Source organism: Sus scrofa, chromosome 11, assembly GCF_054392235.1.
Source record: "Sus scrofa isolate SSC_HxYL_T2T_F1_AM1 chromosome 11, Sscrofa_HxYL_maternal_Yorkshire_Landrace_v2.0, whole genome shotgun sequence".
Taxonomy (NCBI): domain Eukaryota; kingdom Metazoa; phylum Chordata; class Mammalia; order Artiodactyla; family Suidae; genus Sus; species Sus scrofa.
The window spans coordinates 6,180,697-6,201,527 of record NC_139393.1 but is presented as its reverse complement, the minus strand read 5'-3'; the positions used below and the strand labels follow the sequence as shown (position 1 = coordinate 6,201,527).

General features: G+C 38.5%; 1 protein-coding gene across 43 annotated transcripts in view; it reads right to left on the bottom strand.

Annotated features, from left to right (window-relative positions):
• The window catches only part of PAN3 (poly(A) specific ribonuclease subunit PAN3), a 127,585-nt gene that overhangs the window by 51,282 nt on the left and 55,472 nt on the right, over positions 1-20,831 (bottom strand). For 34 of the 43 annotated variants that reach the window (XR_014819044.1, XR_014819045.1, XR_014819046.1 and 31 more), the window contains one exon: positions 16,440-16,587. The exons of the other annotated variants lie outside the window; for them this stretch is intronic. Coding sequence is in view for 24 of the 34 variants with exons in the window: in XM_005668294.4 (XP_005668351.1) it covers positions 16,440-16,587 (148 nt within the window). In the remaining 10 variants the exon portion in view is untranslated. The remainder of the gene's footprint in view (positions 1-16,439; positions 16,588-20,831) is intronic. 43 annotated transcript variants of the gene reach the window in all.

Sequence of the window (20,831 nt, the reverse complement as noted above, 5' to 3'; positions counted from 1 at the left end):
ACACGACACCAACGTCAAGTTTATTTTTAAAAATCAAAACAAAGTGCCAGGTGGTAAAAACTAACCAACCAACCCCGCCCCGCCCCGCCCCAGGCCCACCGAGGGGGCCCCCAGCAGCCTCAAGGGAAGCGCCTGCTCCAGCAGGGCCTTGTGCCAGCCCGTGGCCTGGCACCACGCCAGGCGTTTTCTTCGCATCTATTCAGTCTTCACCCGACTCAGGCTGACTGACTTTGTGAAAGTTCACTGACAGAGTGAGAGTATTTCTCTATTACGGTGATGAACTGGTGAACACAAACAGAAAAAAAAGCCAAAACCTTCACAGATTGCCAACTGTCTGTGCCGAAAATGTGGAAAGAAATCCTCTTCCACGACCCTTCGTTCCCGGATACGCCCTTCAAATCAGACGGCCTCTCAGCCGCTTTCCAACTTTCTGGAATCATGAACTTGGCTTCCTCCCCAAGCAAAGGGTAGATGTCAAAATCTGCTGTGAACCGCGTAATAAATAAGTGTCCAGAGGGCGATGCCCCAGGCGCGCGGTTTCCGTGGCCACCGCGACGCTCGGGGCAGGTGGGGGACAGAGAGCAGCGCCCGCGGATGCCCTCCTGAGACCAGGCCCTGAGCAGCAAGGGCCAGTTCCAATCCAAGGAACTCATGCTTCATACTTGATCCATAAAGCTGACGGTGCTTAAAAATTTTCCATTTTCAGTGCTTAAAATTTCAATTGTTTAGTTTACTCGAGGTCTGCATGTGTGATCACAATAGTGAATCAAGTGATAAAAATGCCTCCAGAAGCAATTACTTTTACTGAAGGAAGTATGTATAAAACAGATAACATTTTAAAAACATGAAGAGATCCTGAAAATACCACCGAAGCACAGAGGCAGAAGACCGTCATAGTAACTGGAGAAGCAGAAAGGGCTTTGAGGGGAGAAACGAGAGACACGGGACCGACTCTCTCAAGAATCTGCAGTCTTCCAGGCAGAGTAAGGCTGATGCGAAGGCACAGAGACGGGGAAACGCTGGACATTTTCAAATCCATCTTCTCAAAGAGGATATGCAGTCGACAACAGAGTAGGTCCTCCATGAAGCAGAGTTTAAAAGACTGGAATTATCTAACCACATAAGGCAGCGGGTAGTCATTTAGTAATAATTTCCAATTATTTTAATTCTAAAAATACGTACTAAGCATGTAGACGTGGTTCCTGCCACAAGGGAGCTTATATTCCAGTGGGCATAAAGAACCAATCATCCTAACACACACACACACAGTTCAAATTGTAGAAAGTTCCAAAGTGTAGACAAGCAGGAGGACCCGAGGAAAAACAACACTGGGCAAATTCCTTTACAGTAGTCAAAGGCCTTTTTTTTGGCAAATGACACCCAAGAGAAGGGAAAGAACCAGCCAGGGCAGCCTAGAGAAGAAACCACAAACGCAAAGACCTGAGCCAGGGAGAAGCCTGCCGTGTGGGAGGACCACCGCGCGGCTGGAAGCGCACAGGCCGCGAGTGAAAAGGTGAGACACACGCAGATGACACGGCCTGCGGAAAGGGCCTGGGTCTTCCTGACAGTTAGAACGCCATGATGCGAGTGACACGTGAGGCTCCTTTTGTTTTTAATGCGGAAAATGAATCCTAAGGGCAGACCAGTTAGACTATGAAAGCAAACATGTGGAAGAGGCAGTCATGGCTTTTGGTCTAGGATGGCGGCGATTTGTATTTGAAACAGAAGAAGAAGGGTGAACTGAGCTGTGAAGAGGAAGGAAAGAGAGAGCAAAGACGCGTCTTACGTTTCTTGCTCGAGCATCTTTCAGAGGGTATGGCAGGTTTACTCATCTTCATAAAAGCCCAGACAAGAAAAAGCCTTAACTGGGCAAAAGGAATGCAGAAGAATTAATAAATTCTGAAATGAACTGAAGAACCAAGGGAAGTTAGGGCATATTCTTCTAAAGTAATGAAGAGATTTTTACGTGGCTTAGCTAGCTTAAGAGGGAACTGAAGCTTGGAAAACGAATTAAGTAGTTTAGGATCTCTGCTACCTATAATTTTTTAATAACAGAAATTAAATGTCCATGTGCGCACAGGCAATAGTAACTCCATGATAATGATAATACCCAAATTCCGAAAACTGAAAACTTTTAAGATACGTTAACATTTTCTTTGAATTATAAACACATCAAACTGTCGGTTATTTGAGGAGGGGAAAAGTCCTGTCCATCCCAGTGCTTCTCTACTACCTCAAACCTCCTAAATTTAGCCCTGGTTCTTAACCAGAAATGGACATCAGAATTACCAGAAAGACTTTCTAAAAACAGACATATGCAAATTGGAGGGAAGAGGGGAGGACACGGGTGAGAAGCTGGAATGGAAGGTGCAGGATGGGTCCTCGCCAGGAATATCTACATTTTTAAAAGCCTTCTGGGAAACGTTGGTACACATCCGTGGTTCATCTGTAGAAGATTAACACGGAACAAGATAACGGCCACACAATTGTAACTAGCACCACTTTTTAGTATTAATGGTTCAAGTCATGAGATAAATATAGTCAGAAATATATTGAAATTTCATGAACATAAGCCATAATAGTACTTTGTCTTATTATGCATTGGTCTTAAAAGTTGAAATTATTATAGCAAAAAAAAAGATTACACAATTATGTTTTATAAATTTTTCTTTTTGGGGGGGTCATGTTCTCCACTGGTTTTAGTTTAAATATAGAATTTTTACTTTATGATAAAACTAAGTATCTGCCTGGAACTTTCTCCGAACAATTCCCCCATGGTTACTGCTATTTCCCATGAATACAGATATACACAAAGTTATCTCAATATCTCGAGTTAATTATGAGAAACAAAACCCCTCAATAAAACTTAAATTTCTCAAAATTAAACAAATTGAGATGCATTAATATTTTTTACCAAGCCATTTTATTTAATGCAACAAAACTGAAAAACTTCTGTAGAAAAAATTATTTTGGATAAAGTTTTAAAATTATAAATATATCCTCTTTATACAAATAAAGATGAAAAACCCAGAGCTCTCTCATTAGGGAGATTAGATAAATTAGGAAGACTATAAATCTGATTTCTGCCAGTGAAACAATAAAAACCTGTTTCACTGCTACCCTGACTTGATGACATCCTGAGATAGCTCTAAATCTTCCTCAAATAGTAAGATTAAATGGCCCACACATAAAGCCAATTTGCAAAACGCACTCGAGTCACACAATATACCCTTCAAAAGAAAGAAGTCACAACTTCAAGAATAAAACTGTCATAATTTCCAAATGTTAGGAAACAATGCAATTGAGCAAATCACAAAAATCTGGCTTCTCTAAAAAAAAAGCATAACTAATTTTTAAATACCATGTGAAGTGACTACGAGTCATGGAATATATGCATTTAACATATAATAAACTGCAGAACTGTATAAAGACAAGAACAAAACTCTGTCCTATTTAAAGTTTTTTATTCAAAATGTTTTAAGATTTAGTCTCATCATCAATAACTTAGGAAAGGGTTATGAAGTTATTAACAGAATTTCTCCCCTTGTTTTTATTTAAGAATTACTAAAAGCAACCAGAGTTACTACGTACTCATCCTTCCAATTACACCAGAACATTTGCCTTCACTTAAAATTATGGACTTAAAAATCCTCATTTTCTAGTTTAACAATATACATGCTTAATATCTGTTAATCTACTCAAGAAAAAAAACTATTCTAATCTAAAAACTCATTCTACAAAACTGGTAGGGAACGTGTATACTGAGAGACCATTTTTTAACAGAGGCGTGATCCATAGATCTTACATTTAAGTTATTCTCCTGTTAGATTATATATAGCTTTTGTCCAACACGATAAAAGTATTTTTAAAAAAACCTGTAGATAAGTTATTCATGCTACAACTCAAATTAAATTAATATACCTTAAATACTTACGGATTCTTTCTTTTTTTTTTTTTTTTGGTCTTTTTATGGCCGCACCCACGGCATATGGAGGTTCCCAGGCTAGGAGGTCGAATTGGAACTGCAGCCACCGACCTAGACCACAGCCACAGCCACGCATGATCTGAGCCACATCTGTAACCTACACCACAGCTCATGGCAACACCAGATCCTTAACACACTGAGCAAGGCCAGGGATCAAACCCGCATCCTCATGGATGCTTAGCTGGGTTCGTTAACGGCTGAGCCACAATGGGAACTCCAATACTTACTGATTCTTTTTTTTTTTTTTTTTTTTTTTGTCTTTTTGCTATTTCTTGGGCCGCTCCCGCGGCATATGGAGGTTCCCAGGCTAGGGGTTGAATCAGAGCTGCAGCCACCGGCCTACGCCAGAGCCACAGCAACTCGGGATCCGAGCCGCGTCTGCAACCTACACCACAGCTCACGGCAACGCCGGATCGTTAACCCACTGAGCAAGGGCAGGGACCGAACCCGCAACCTCATGGTTCCTAGTCGGATTCGTTAACTACTGCGCCACGACGGGAACTCTAACTCCATGATTCTTAATACATCTATATCTAAATATAGATGTATATTTGTGGATATTGTTTTTACATCTATGAAAAGTAAATTCTCAATGACATATAGATTTCATAGATTTTTTTAAAACCTGAACAAAGTAGAGCTTCCCATTCTCCATGCAAATATATTCCACATAGATGGGAACAGAATCAAATTATCAGTTACCACTGAAACAATACTTTTTCTGAGATGTGACAGAACAATTTTCTGTTCAAGAAGTCTCCAAAATCTAGATTGACAGTGAACTGAACCTTGGATTCAAAGACCCTCCAGGATCTGTGGTAGATCCGATTCTACTCTTATTCTGCTACTCTTCAGTGTGTACCTTAAACCTTGTAACATATTCATGAGCAGAAGTCAAGTCTCTTCTTTGATGGAGTTTTTGTTTTAAAGCCTCCATCAAAAAAACAAACAAAAAACCTAAAAAATGATTTGAATAGGACCATGAAGATTTCACAAATATTCTTTTGCATTCTTTTAAGAAATATACAGAATCAACAGAGCTTTACTTTTAAAATATAAAGAAAAAGTAAAAAAAATTTATGTAACTACTGATTTACAATATTTCAATTAAAAAAATTATATTTAATTAAAAGTACAAATATTCTCTTTTCATTACATTATGCCATAAAATGACAAGTTTCAATATAACCCAAAATGTTCTATTTACTTTTTAAAAAATAAATACTAAACTTTAATAAAAGCCACATGGACCTAACTAAAATAAATGTAACAGTTTCCATCTCTGATTTGTCCCTCTATATCTAGAGAATTTTAACACCTGACTTATATAATCATATTTCATTTGGTTGTATACCTATCTGTGATAAAAGGTTATCTGGACTACCTGGATATTACAAATACTGTAAACATTAATAAAACTATAAAGTGCCCTAAAGCTTCTTCACAAAATGTATTCACTCTCGTTGACCAAATTTAGGCAAGTACTGCCACATTCTATTATGAATTTAACCTGAGTTTTACCAACTACATTCTCTCACACAATACCTGATGGAGGCTGTACAATTACTGGGCTGCCACGTCTACACACAGTCGTCTTCCATTTGGCCTTACCTCCATCAACAGCCGCATTTCCATATGCGTTTCCACCAATTACTTCAACAAATATTATTAGAATATTACGTGTAAACTACAGTGCCTAAGCCTCTAAAAATGTAAACAATTTGTCCAGATTTAAGAACCACTGTTTTAAGAGTTTCTGTCGTGGCTCAGCAGAAACGAATCTGACTAGCATCCATGAGGATGCAGGTTTGATCCCTGACCTCACTCCATGGGTTAAGGATCCAGCACTGCCATGAGCAGTGGTGTAGGTCACAGATGCGGCTCGGATCTGGCATTGCTGTGGCTGTGGTACCGGCCAGTGGCTATAGCTCTGATTCGACCCCTAGCTTGGGAACCTCCATATGCCTCAGGTGTGGCCCTAAAATAAAATTAAAAGGGGAAGGAAAAAAAAAAAAAAAAGAACCACTGTTTTAAAAACAATTGAATTACAATTTTAAGAACTATATGCCCTCTGGCCTGTATATTAGGTATCTTAACTTTGATCACTATAATATTTGAAGAAAGAGAACAGTGACATGCTTGCCTTCAAACCTGGCCAAATTATCTGAATTAATAGGATCTTCTGTAGCCTCTTGCAATGGTGGCAATTTTTTTTTTTTTTTTTTTGGTCTTTTTGCCATTTCTTGGGCCGCTCCCACAGCACATGGAGGTTCCCAGGCTAGGGGTCGAATCGGAGCTGTAGCTGCCAGCCTATACCACAGCCACAGCAACTTGGGATCCAAGCCACCATGTCTGCAACCTACACCACAGCTCACAGCAACGCCAGATCTTTAACTCACTAAGCAAGGCCAGGGATTGAACCTGCAACCTCCTGGTTCCTAGTCGGATTCGTTAATCACTGCGCCACGATGGGAACCCCCTGGCACTCTTTTAAATCCTAACACTTAGATTATTCAGAGAGTCAAAATCAAATGGGAGGAGGATAGGTGTTAGCTACCAAACCTAACTCTTTTTGGATCAAAAGGATCATTTTTCTTCTCAAGTAACAGTGAATGTTTATGACTAAACATATACTTCATTAAAAATGATAAATTACATTGCATTGTTTATATACAATAAACTTACTCAAAGACAAACATGTCTGATTCCAAAAAATTCTAATGTTCTCAAAAATAAGATTAAATCAGTTAACATTTAATTTCTTTCCAATGAATAAAAGCTAGTATGAAATTAAAAAGAAAAATTAAAAAGTCTGACGTCAAGAAATATTATTGAAATCAACAAACAATTCTTATTTAAGACTGGAAACAATTTAGTTGCTCTTTACATAAAACTCTTAAAACATACATATTTTAATATAACATGCAAATAAAAGATATCTGATTACTAGTTCTAGATCCATGCATGGAGTTTAAAATTTTGAACAGCCAAGGTATTTATGCTAATCATTTTTCAGGTATTCTGATCATTGTATTAGATGTATCAATAATTAATTTACATTATTTGTGTACCATTAAAATTACTAAGGTAGATGAAATCCCTGTTGCCTGGTTTTACTCAAATGATGTTTGTGATCGTGGCTGAGCTTCAGCAACCTCTGCAACGATTAATTCAATGATTACTTATCCGACAACATGAGTTACTCAGAACACAGACCTGAACCAGAAAAGCCTCGGCCAAAGGATAATGTAAAGCCCCGTGTATTCACAGTCAACAGCTCAAGTCGTCCGCTTGAATTTAAAAAGTCTTCCTCTTTTTTTTGGGGGGGGGGTGCGATTTTTTTTTTCCATTTTATAATGATTTTTCTCTTTTTCCATTATAACTGGTTTACAAGTGTTCTGTCAGTTTTCTACGGTGCAGCAAGGTGACCCAGTCACACACACGTATACATTCTTTTTTTCTCACATTAACAAGTCCTTTTCTTATTTAAAAGAACAGTATTGGCATTCCCAACCCTCAGAAGGTCAGAAGAAAGAGGCGAGAAGGCAACACCGAGCATAGGGCAGAGCAGTGCTTCTCCAGAGGGCGTCCCAGAAACACGTTAGCAAAGTAGATTCTCTAGCTCACCCACACAGACGCAGGAAACCAGCCGCGCTGGGTTAACAGGTGCTCCAGGTGCTGCTGACAGACTCGAAAACCACTGTCCTAGAGACAGGAACACTAACCGCACAAGGGAGTCACTGATAAAGAGCCAGTAAGAACTCACTAAACTGGTTCAAATAAACTTGTCTGGGCACATCCACTCAAGGCACTACCTTCAGGTACTTTAACAGATTCAGAGAGCAGGAGAAATTACCTCCAAGGAATTCTACGTTGATTGGGTAGGAGGACAACAGTGTTTGGGTTTAATACAATCACTGAGGCACATCGAGTTGAGCCTGAGTCATGAAAGGAAGACTAACTTTGTTTGAAGCAACAGCAACTGTACATTTCGGAAATCTTTCTGTGAAAAACTGCTCAGACTATATAGAGTTTTGACAATGAAAGCCATAAAGCTTTTTATATCCAAAAAATTCAAGTATGCTGGGAATCTTCATTTCTAACGATGCTAAATAAATGAGTTACTGTAGCTGAAAACAAGTCATCAAAGAAAATCACCAAAAGGTGCTTTCTTTAACACAGACAAGAGAGACGCAATTCCACAAAAAAGACAATGCCCCAAATCTATTTGTATGCGCTAACCGGGATCAACTTAAAATTCTGCATCCAAAGACTGAGGAATGAAGGTGGCCAGCTGCTTGAAAACACGGCGGTCTGGATTTTCGTGGACAGTCATGATTGGAGAAACGTTCGGATAATTCCTAGGTCTGTAATAACAACTTCCCACTCATGCCCCTCCACGCTGCCCTGCTTCCAGCTGAGGGACAGAAGCCTGGTACCTCCTGACCCAAGTCTTTAAGTATGTGGGGGAGCGCATCCCTGACAACCCGAGAATCTGGCCCCGACTGCTACAAAGCAAGAAGCAACTGTCGTGTGAAGCCATGACGTTTCAGATCTGTTTCAGCAGCTCAGCCTCGACCACTTCACATCAGTGGGCAGTAGGATTGTGGCCCAAAGTAACTACGGCTTGGGGGGCCCTTCCATGATTACAATTATATGGGAAGACTTTTATGAAATCATAAGAAACGCATCTCACTTCAGACATACGGATGTGTAAGAGCGTCATGACTAAAACATCCAGAACTAAACACTTCCACCATACACGCGAAGTCCACACCCGAGTTTCTGCTGGTGGTGGGGGTTACATCCAGCGTGCCTGTGTGCGCCGGGGGTTAAGGGACACATCTCTGATTCCTCTCCTTTTCTAAGCCCTTCCCCACACACCCTTCTCTAGCGTGACCTGCACATGCACAAGGAAAAAAGAAGTCAAGACGACCTTCAAGTATGAACCTGAGGCGACAGAACTAGAGGACCACTCCCAACTAGACATGCTAAGCACAGCGCAGTAACCCTGTCCACCATTCTCTCGACCGAGTACCGACCATGCACCAGGCATCACTGAGCCAAAAGGTGCAAGAAAAAATGATCCCCAGAGCCCTCCAGCTCTTCGACTCAAAGGAAAGTCACAAAGTCTGACCTGGAACCCTCCACTTTGCGGGGAGAACCCGGGCTGCTCTGGGGCACTTACTCGTAACACACGCTCTCTCTCGCTCCCTCTCTCTGCCTCTCGGCGCACTCAGACCCACTACAACTCTCTGATGCAAACCCACCCTCATCCTGACACGTGCTGAAACCAAACTCCCCTCACCCCCACGTATGATACGAACGATTTTCTGTCTACGACGCCCTGTCACCGAGGTCCACGTACCTTTAAAGTCCTTTTAGTCTAGGACAAAATCGAATTCTCTCCCTTTGGCCACCACATCACTGCCTTCATTTCTGTACCAACCTACCGACTACCGATCGACATGAGAACAACACAGTTTTAGATTTGAAAGACTTGATCTTCTTAGAGAAATGAAAGCGCTAAAACACAGGGATCAAACGCACTGAAAGCTACCGAGCTACTGTAGCAGAAGAACCCGCATCATGGTGTAAAGGCAATCAAGTCACGACCCAATGAGAACAGCCCGAAAGCAGGACGGGAGATGCTGCTGCAGTTGTAGGTCACTGCACCTATAGTGGAAGAGAACCCCTACCCACCCCCATCCAGCCCCTACCTCTTAAAGGACCAGTCAGCCAATCCGTGGCAACTGAACAGGAAGCCCACACCTGGAACTCTCGAGTCTAACAGGACACAGCGACCAGGCGTTCCCCAACCAGCAGAACGGCATCTGCCGGCAGCTATTTGATGCCTTACCTGACAGGTCTCCGAGCAGCGGCAGCAGCCACATCCCCCTCTGCGCCATTAACGTCTCGCCTCAGTTTCCTGCAATTCCCAACTGGGAAGGAAACAGGGCCGGCAGGCACTCCCAACCCAGTTATGTTGCCACAGCTCTACTGTCTGGACTGACTGGGACACCATGGCCTGCACCCGCACCTGTACCCGGGACACACGCCACAGGCGCCTACAGAGCAGCCCCGCGGAGGATGGGCTCGAGAGCACAGGGCCATGCGAAGGCCTTCTGCACAAAAACCCCAGGGGCCCCTGATCTGAACTATCAAATTTTCTTCTGTTTTTTAATGGAGAAAGTAATCCCCAATTAGAAAACCTGGTCAGATTTGAGGGATTCTGCTGAATGTACCTGAAAAACAAAGCAGTTACAAAAAAGGGAAACATGCAATTTAAAAATAATACAAATATTTTAACTGGTTTTAAGAATGTTTTACACCTCAAAACACACAGTGACTCTAGCTCTACTGAAGCCAAACTTTCAACACGTATTATTTCTGTTGCTCATGGGACTATTCAGCTATATCCTCTTGAACATCTGCAATTTTTAGGAGCTCTTTAAAGGTGTTTATGGATTCATTAAAATTTACTAAAATTAAGAGATACCCACCAACTGAAATAAAAACCAAGCTTAGTTATTTATTAGGCACCATCTTTATGCCTAAATTTGTGCTAGATAAGAAATGACACAGTCCCTTCTTAGGAATTTGTAATGTGCTTAGGAAATCGAGACTGATATTTAAAACAATGAGAAGAACAATTTAAAAGTAAACTAATTCTATGGCTATTAACTGTAAAAACAATTCAGGAAAATCAGTTCAGACTGAAATATCAAAATAAACTCAAGGTAGAATTACCTGACTGTCCACAAAACTCATTAAACGAAAAATAATTATAAGGAAAATCTCTTTAGGGTTATATTCTATAAGACATAGTGATGTTTTAGTATTACCTAAGTAGATTTTATAATTTTTACTTTCAATAATTGCACTACTTAGTAAGACATAAAATAATCTGAAATGATAGTTTATAGTTTTTATGTCTTGAGTGATTTTAATGTCGAGCCTAAAAGACACAGTGAAATTTGAAATATGAACCTAGATATTTACCATCTATTTTCCCAATGATACAAGCAATCCTTAGCTGGTATCAAAGTCCTAACACAGGCAGGTAGACATATTTATGGATTTAATTTTACTCACACTAGTGTTATAGCCATTATGACCTATAAGAGTGCATAATTTTTGACCTAAACAATTTGTTAATTTTAACAGTATTTTCCCAGTTTGCCTCCTCTCTTGTTTTTGAGTCAAACAATCAGATCAATGGCACAGACAAACACATACAAACAACTAATCTAAAAAATAACTGAAAGGGCAACCTTATAGGAAAGATTTTAATTTATTCCATTCAAAGCAAACAGAAAGGCCTAGGACTAGTGGATAAAAGACAGACAAGAGAGAGCTGAGTTTGTTTGTTCTAACCGTTAAAATGTACTCTGGGCTGCTTTGGTTAGCTATTGCTTATTACCATAAATGACAGAGCAGAAGCTAGACGACAACTTCTCAGAAATGACCCCTCTAAACTGGCACAAGGACTGAACTATGTAAACCCCAAAGGTCTCGCCGAGACCAATGACCAAGAGCAGATCATCACATAAGCCAACTACTATGCAGTGGAAATGAATTAAGCATCCATTTCTTTATTACAATAGGAAACGTGATAAAGCTGATAAATCACAAAACTTTATTCTTTAGCACAGAACTTTAAAACTAAAGAGCACCTTTCAACCTTATAAGAATATTTTAAAATAGTACATCACATATATAAAGTTTACTATTTTAATATTTTGGAACAAGATTGATGGGTAAATATTAATTTCTCCTTTTCCTTTCTCTTCTTCTTTTCCCGCATACTCTGCCCAAGCGAAAAAAATAAAAAGTATTGGCCAGTTTTATCTATCAATTTGGCACCTTCAGGAATACATAAGAAGTGATTAAATCTTTCAAAAAATATCTAAAAAATACTTTAAATTTTTCTAAAGTAGTATAATAATATGTGTAATAAAGGAATACAATTATTGAATAATGATAGGTTTAGCATGAGAATGAACTGCTTCCCAAATTGATCATCTGAGATTTACCGTAATAACTGACCATAAAATCTACTAATGGTCCAAAAGCCTGCAGCATCCTCCCCTTGAAGAAACGAGTATTGAAAATACTAAGAAGTCACTCATGGCTCTTGCTCCTTTATAAATCAATGATGGCATTTCAAATTCGAGAACTCCACCTCTCCCAAGGGTCCACACACACTTAAGCAGAACAAGAGATGCCCACTTCCTGAGTCACAGCCGCGCATTACACCACGAGGCGACCTCTCAGAACACTACCCAGAAACGTCTGCTCCACGGCTACCTCGCTTCAAGTCGCATCCAAACAGACTGTGGCCAAAGCACACGACTGAGCTTACTACCAAATCAAAATACTCTGAGCAAAAATTCGGATAGAAAACCCAGCTGTCAGTTCTTAGGATAAAGTTATTTTTCATGGCACAAAAAAAAATTTATCAGCTGTCTTTTCACATACTTGGTGTGGTCATGTTTTCTTTCTTTCTTTCTTTTTTCTTTGTCTTTTTGCCTTTTCTTGGGCTGCTCCCACGGCATATGGAGGTTCCCAGGCTAGGGGTTGAATCAGAGCTGTAGCCGCCAGCCTACGCCAGAGCCACAGCAACACGGGATCCGAGCCGCGTCTGCAACCTACACCACAGCTCACAGCAATGCCGGATCCTTAACCCATTGAGCGAGGCCAGGGATTGAACCCACAACCTCATGGTTCCCAGTTGGATTCGTTAACCACTGCGCCACGACTGGACTCCCAGGTCATGTTTTCATTTCTAAAGACTATTCAAAAAACATTTGCCTAAAGCAGGAGCTATTTGAAAAACATATCTTTAGACTATACATTACTTTAAAAGAATTCTTATCATATCACACTTAGGAAATAAAATTTTGTGAAGGATGTGTTAAACCAGTGGTTCTCATCTTCTGGAAGGCTGTGACCCTCCAAGAGGGTAAGACAAGCTATGACCAGAGAAAAAAGCATATTTACAAGTCTTGAAACATGTATACACGTACAGGGGGTCTCAAAGACAATGAAACCCAGGTTAAGCGTCACACCCCAAACAGTCTTGTAACTATCTTCACAGAAGATACTCAGAATAGCGACGACTCTCGGGTTAAAGGTGCATATTACAACTAATCCTACAGCTCCTTGATTTCTTGAATTAAAATAAAATGACTATATATACACTTCAATGGAAACCTAACATGTGCTACATATCTAACGCTTTTAAATACCTTTTAAACCTAATTGGCTCTTTAAATTCAAACAATTTCTGTCTGAAGTTTTACTTCTTATATTAAAACTTTTCCTAAATACCAACTATGTTTTTAAAGAGATCAAAACAAGTTTTAAAGAACTCAGGATTTACTCTGCTCCAGGCATTATAATTTTGCTCCTTACAATTTGAGGAAATTCAAAACCTTAATATCCACTCAACTTTGCTCAAATATTTTTACATTTTTTGGTCAAAAGATATATTTATGTATTTTTTCATATAATGAAAACAACATTACTCTTGTTTACACCTGAGTGCCATAATATTTAAGGTTTATATTCTTTAGGAACACAGTCAATTTGATATATTTTCAAGGGTAAAAATTTCTGGAATAGAAATGGGGGAAGAAAAAAAAGGAGAAAATTAAAGTCTATAACTGAAAATTACCATTAGGTTACATCTATAGCAGACAAGGAACATTAAAGATCAATCAAATCACTACTAAGGGAGGTAAATAAACTTACATGACCTTTCTTTTTCTATAACCTTAAAGTGAAAATCAAGAACCTTTCCTAGGCCTTGAAAAAATACTTATGGGTAAAAAGTAATGGGAAACAATGAAGGGGTAAAATAGTTTTCTGCAAGTAGGCAAACGTAATTTTTTTTCTTTGTTCATCTCCGGAGACCGTTAAGCCATTGACTAAAAGGAGAAAATATGGAGAAATAATAAACGCAAAACCATTCATCACTCCAGTATTTCTGGAAAATATTTTAGCTGAGTTGATGGTCATTTGAAGAAAGGACAATTTTTAAATAATTGGTACATTCAGGAATACAGTTAATATAACGTTATTGACCCATTTCCGAAGGTTCCACACAGAAGTTACTTTCATTAATAGGAAGCAGAATAACCATCTTATATACAAGAGTAAATCGTTTTAAATTAATTCATTTCATCCTAAATTTCGGTTGTGAAACCCAGTAGGGACTAATGAAACACCCACCTACGCATAACTTAACACCTACTGGGAAGCTTAACCAAATACCTCAGCATTAACAGAGGATGTTAACTAAATGCTTTCAAGATCTAAAATTCCTTTTGAACTTTTTAACTCCTCCGATATTTAAAAAGCCTATCTTTTTAATCCAAGCTTGAACTGGTCTTGATCAGAGATTCACTTAAGAGACAAGGGAAGATGGAGTGTTAGGCCAAAATAAATTGGTACTTAATTAAGAAAGCCAAGTATTTCTGACTGGCCTATGGATACCATTGCTGTGGGTGCTTTATAAACACTGCTCAGAAGTCTGGACAATCTCTAAGTAATTTTAGATGTACAGCTGACATGAAGATTTCGCTCATGTCAACAATGTGAACACACCTCGTAAGAAAAATCACAGTAGCACGTTACTTACAAGTAAAACTTTAAGGCTATCGGAGATAGTCAATTCTGACACTGCTCTCTAGGGAAGAAGGGAAGACATTTAGCAACTTAACTGAACCTTCAGAGCCAAAGTGGAAGAAAAAATAAAGGAACAGGTCAGGGGGAGGGGTCGCAGGGCGCATCTCAAGGCCCTCCACGTAAAAATTACTTTACAAGATTCACCAGAGAGGGATGCAAATCTTGCTTGTATTTCACTAATAAAATGATCAAATGCTCAGTCGGGGGGAGAAGAGAGAGAGGTGAGTGGGAGAGGAAGGAGGCGAGACAAAGAGAGGAAGAGGAAGGGGCGAGGGTGAGGGAAGAGGCACTGACACAATCCCTGGCAGCACAAGGTCATTCAGCCTCTCGTACCCTTGATACACGCAACCATACGCTTTGTTCCATAGCGTTATCACTATCTTCTCTCCTTCTTCTTCCAAAAAGGTCCTTGATTCTAGCATCAGCACCAAAAGCAATGATTGACCACCATTACTCATTAGACTAAGCCCTGGACACAGGACTGGTTTCCGGCTGATCTAGACAGATCTCTGGGCTTCATTTAGTGTATGTATATTTCATTTTGTTTGTGTTTTTTTAAACATTTAAGACCAGTACATGTTCTAGAAACAGTGTGAGTGGCCAGCTCAACCATTTTACAGACATAAGATAATGTGATCAGCACTTACTTATGAATTCAATATAATTTTGCATACACTACCTTTCTAATTAAGGTACACAGAAGTAGGAATGGGTGGTGTTAATTAAGAAAATTTTCATATTTGTATAAAAACATTTATGTTATACATCAGAAGGCAAAATCTCCATGAATTTTTAAGATAAAAGAGAAGACTTTCGAAGAAAAGAGGGATGGATCCTCAAGGGTCACTCTGAACTATGCCTCAGGACCCCAGGGGTATAAGTGCATTTCTTCAAAGTCTTCTGCCATTATGGGTAAACTTGGGGCAAGTGACTGAGAATTACTGTTTCCCCTTCCTCAACAATCCCTAATATTTTACATTTCTTTCCTAACACTATTTATAATACTTTACCAATTTAAAATTACTGCTACAAATTTATAATCAAACATCTGAAATCCAACACATCTAAAGTTTTGTTTAGAATGATATAAATCTTTTTTTAAAAATTTATTTCAAAAGGAGAACCCTGACGCATAGATACATAACAACAGTCTATTTTTTAAATTTTTATTTCTTTTTGCTTTTTAGGGCTGCACCCGTGGCATATGGAGGTTCCCAGGCTCAGGGTCAAATCAGAGCTACAGCTGCCGGTCTACACCACAGCCAGAGCCACAGCAACTTGGGATCCAAGCCGCGTCTGCAACCTACACCAGAGCTCATGGCAACACCAGATCCTTAACCCACTGAGCGAGGCCAGGGATCGAACCCACAACCTCAGGGTTCCTAATCGCCACGAGAGGGAACTCCAACATTCTATTTTTGATGCTTACATATGTTTCGGAGTGAAACAGCACTACCATTAACTTTAGAAAATAAGGAAATATTAAGGTCCAGACAGATTTTTTTCCTCAATAACCATTTTCTCCTTTAAATTTATTTTTGTGGTTTTAAAATCCTTATTTTTAATTTTTGTTCATATTTAAATTTTGCTTTAAATTTTCAACTACACATTAGGTCTATGGTAGCAAACTTAGAACACAAAGCCCATAAAGTGTTCAAATATGAATCCCTGAAGAATACAATTTCAGGTCTGATAAACTAATAGCAAATGGTGCTTAGAGATGTGGTATCTGGAACTCACTGGAAACAGTTACTCAACTTACCTGGTGCTAATGCAGCAGCAGCAGGAGTTCCCAGGGACGGGTGAGAGAACACTTGAGAGAAGGCAGACATATGTGACTGGGACACGTTACTCAGCCTGGAGGCTGATCCTCCTTTAGGAATAAACTCGCTTGCAGTAGGATTTGGTGTCTATTTAAAAATCAAATATAGTAAGTTAACACATTTTAAGCCCAAAAAGACAGTGAATCTACTAGGCATTATTCCACAGTGTTCTATTTACTGAGTGAAATGTTTCTGACATATTTTGAAAGGATTTACAGTGTCTTTCAGTTTCCATATTTTAGGGTGGGATAATTAAATTTCTTGAAGGAATTTTTAAAATCAAATTTAGGGTTTTAATCATTTTATTTGCAGAATTTAACTTCAGAACATGAAAGTGTGTCTTTACTGTCAAATACACATCATTACCAAACTATCCGAACACATTTTAGAGAACTGGGAGGTTGAAACTACCTCAAAACTGAGCAACAAGTTTCAAGTTTAATATCTTTAAAACACTCCTACCAGGATAAAAGTCCAAAGTGCCTTTATTTCAAAATTAATCACTTCCTTCTTTATAAGCACTTAAAACATTTCCCCAATAATATACAGTGTCACGTATTTAAATAACAGTAAAGATGAGAAAAACACTGAAAAGCAAGGCAAACACATGGGTAGAATCAGGATATAAGAAAAACATAATAGAGGCTTCAATGTCTGCAAAATGCCACATGAAAATTCTGTCACATTAAAAATATTTTACTATGAGATTACATGGGAAAAAAAGTCCTCCCAGTTGTACGATGCCACTTTTTTTTTTTGCTTTTTAGGGCCGCATCCAATGCATATGGAAGTTCCCAAGCTGGGGGTCGAATGAGAGCCACAGCTGCTGGCTTACGCCACAGCCACAGCAAAGTGGGATCTGAGCTGCACCTGCGAGCTACACCACAGCTCACAGCAAGGCCAGATTTTTTACCCCACTGAGCGAGGCCAGGGACTGAACCCACATCCTCATGGATACTAGTCGGGTTCGCTGAGCTGAGACTGGAACTCCTACGATGCCACATTTTATCTAGGCAAGTGGCATGGTATTCCTGGCTTTAAGAATTACTAGCACATTATGAGACTGCAATTCAAATTCACAAATGGCCTATATTTTGTCTATGTGGAACAAAGGAATATTCCAAACAGTTTTCTGAAGTACTGACCTACCTGCTTAAGTATAATGAAGAGTCAATGACCATCAATATTAGTGATAACAGAATTCAACTTCCAAAAGATCAACCAAGGTGAGTACATTCATACTTCAGCCCACATTTTCTATATACAGATAAACTAAGTTTAAAATACACTCATGATGCAAAAAAATTAATCACTTAAAGTATTTTAGTACTGATCATTAGACTGTAAAAATGTACTTCCAAAGAAGGCAGAAAATAAAACGATGGACTAATTACCGTATAAGCCCAAAACAAAACAACTTCCCTGTTTGGTAAGAATGACACTTTAAACTGCCTAGTTAGAGTTCAAAATATTGGATTTGGAAAATAACAAGTTAGCAGGCCAACCTAATTTTAAACCCTAAAACAAATGATAATTTACCAGTTATGTTCCAGCTAAAATTAAATAAGTACAAAGTTATAAAACACAGAAGAAATGTTAACCTGTGCTTAATTAAAATATACAGATATACAGAGAAACTCTTTTATTACTATATCTAAGACATGAATTCTGAATTGAGCCTGAACCAAAACATATTCTCCGAAGAGATTAAATAAAAGTGTTCTTCTATCACTTATGTGTCTATTTTAAAACCTTCCAAATTCTAAAGTTTTCAAAAATACTGGCATGTTCTTTAAAAGTATGGCCAGTTCCTTAATTCCTGGAGTAGAAAATAAGCCAGTGAATTTTACTGATGTAGTAATCTCCAGTTATAAAGGAACAAATGGCTCATTTCAGAGCTAAATCTGTTTTAGAAGATAAGAAGATAAAATCCATCAGGTAACTTGGTAAAAGAGTTCAAAAGCCCTAGGAGAGACTGAGGACTAGGAGAGATGGGGACAGAGGCCAGGATTACAAGATTACTGAGAGACAGCCAGCTTAGACAAAGAAATGAAGCAAATCTGCTCCTGAAAAACAGGCATTACTGAGTCTACTTCATTTATACCCTACATTTACCATGAATAACAGACTATTTGATTTCAAAGCTGAATTTCTTTAGATCAAATCTATTTTAAATTCATTTGAAAGACTCTTTCTAAGGGGTCCTATAAGGAGAAAAAGGAAAGTCTATTATACCTTCCCCAAACAAATCACATTATACGCCATTATAACAAAAGCCATTACAACAAATTACAAAGGTCCTCCAAATTTGTTTTACTTGAAGTTATCAAAATTAATGTAACTATAAAAATTCAACCTAAATGACAACTTTTAAAGATTTAACAACCACCAATGCAAAAAACCTACCAGCAGAGAATTCTAATTAAAATGTGAAAAGAAGGGCCTAAACCCCTTCCTCCTTTTTTTCCCTGATTTAAGATGACGCGAGTGAGTGGTGTGAGAGTTTGTTTTATCTCAAATGAGTTTATTTGAGGTGAGAGAAAGGGTAAAAGGACTTAAATGGTGGTGAGGGATAGGGAGGTATGGCTTACATAGGTTTAACATTCACACAAAACAACAAAACCTAGGAATAAGACAGTAGAACTACTATTACTGCCAGGTAATAATAAATTCCTCTAGCTGGAGTAGAGAACTATCAAAAATACTTAAAGTAGTAAATGAGAAATTATAATAATGAGAATACTTTTTCATGATAAAATAACTATAATAAAAAGATACATTCACTTTATTATGACTGGTTTGGAACATAAATAAGGGCTTTATAAAGTAACAAAATAGCACCGGCATGTACCTTCAACGTGTTAAAAACAAATACTTTGAAAGATAAGGCAAAACTGGTAATTAAAACCAGTATCACATTAAAATGAAATCTCTGTTCATCAGAAAATAAACAAGTTCTTTTAGCTGTAGGAGGAAAAGGTTATATCTAGAAAGGAGACTCAAGGACTTGGGTTATATAAATTTGTCTTTAATTTCAACAACACTGAAGAGAATAAAAAAAAATGAGAAAAGGAATAGTGAAAAAGAAAATCAAAGTTTTATTATCCCCAATGATTTAGGTAATCACTTCATAACTCTAGACATGTTCCTATATTAAATTTGTGGGTTTTCTAATATAGAGATAATTATATTTCTATTCACAATTTCTATCCTAATTTCTATTCCTATTTTAAACCCTAATTTTCATTCGTATCTCAAAACAGGTCTAAATGTGCATTTGGAAAAAAACCAACGTTTATTTAAGTCAAATAAAAGACATTCACTTCTAGAGAATTTATTAATAAAAACAGATTCTCACCCACTTAAACTTACACCGCAACTTTCACACCCAAAACAACCCAAAGAGTTTAGTGAGCTCTCCAAGCTGCCACCCGCCCCCAACACTTGGTTATGACCCTACCTGTGCTCTCTGGGCAGCCATGTACTAAATCAAGAGCCCTGGCCTTCAGCTTAAAAAGCACTGCTATAATTTCTACCATTATATTTTAAATGAAATAATAGGGTTTTGGAATTCTTTCATGTCTCAGCAGTTAACAACCCAACTAGGAACCATGAGGTTGCAGGTTCGATCCCTGGCCTTGCTCAGTGAGTTAAGGATCCAGTGTTGCTGTGAGCTATGGCGTAGGTCAAAGACACAGCTCGGATCCCACTTGGCTGTGGCTGTGGTGTAGGCCAGCAGGTACAGCTCCGATTCAACCCCTAGCCCAGGAACTTCCACATGCAGCAAAAAAAGGTATAATTCAGCTTTTAATACTCTGCTGGACTCCACTACAAACAAGAGTACTATTAGGAACACAATAAATTAGTTCCATAAATTAAGGGACTAATTTAATAAATAGTGCAGAAAAATAAAAGGTTAATCCATTAATTTTTTTACATTAGGCAGAATATTATATTGAATCAAAACCCAACATAAAATATTATGTAATAGTTTACTGCAAATATGCTGAAAGGTATAAGAAAAAGAAAGTTATAAGGTGATGTGACAAATGGTTATCACTAGTATTCCTAAATATTGGTCAAGATTTTTAAAAGCACATAGTAAAGGGAGTTCCCTTGTGGTGCAGTAAGTTAAGGATCTTCTGTTGTCACTGCAGCACCTTGGGTCACTGCTGCGGCTCAGGTTCAATCCCTGGCCTGGGGAACTCCTATAAGCTATGTGCACAGCCAAAAAAAAGGGAAGAAACAACAAAACAACAACAAAAAAGACTAGAAAAAATAAAATAAAATCACACAGTAAATACATAAAACCATAAAATATCTTCCATAGT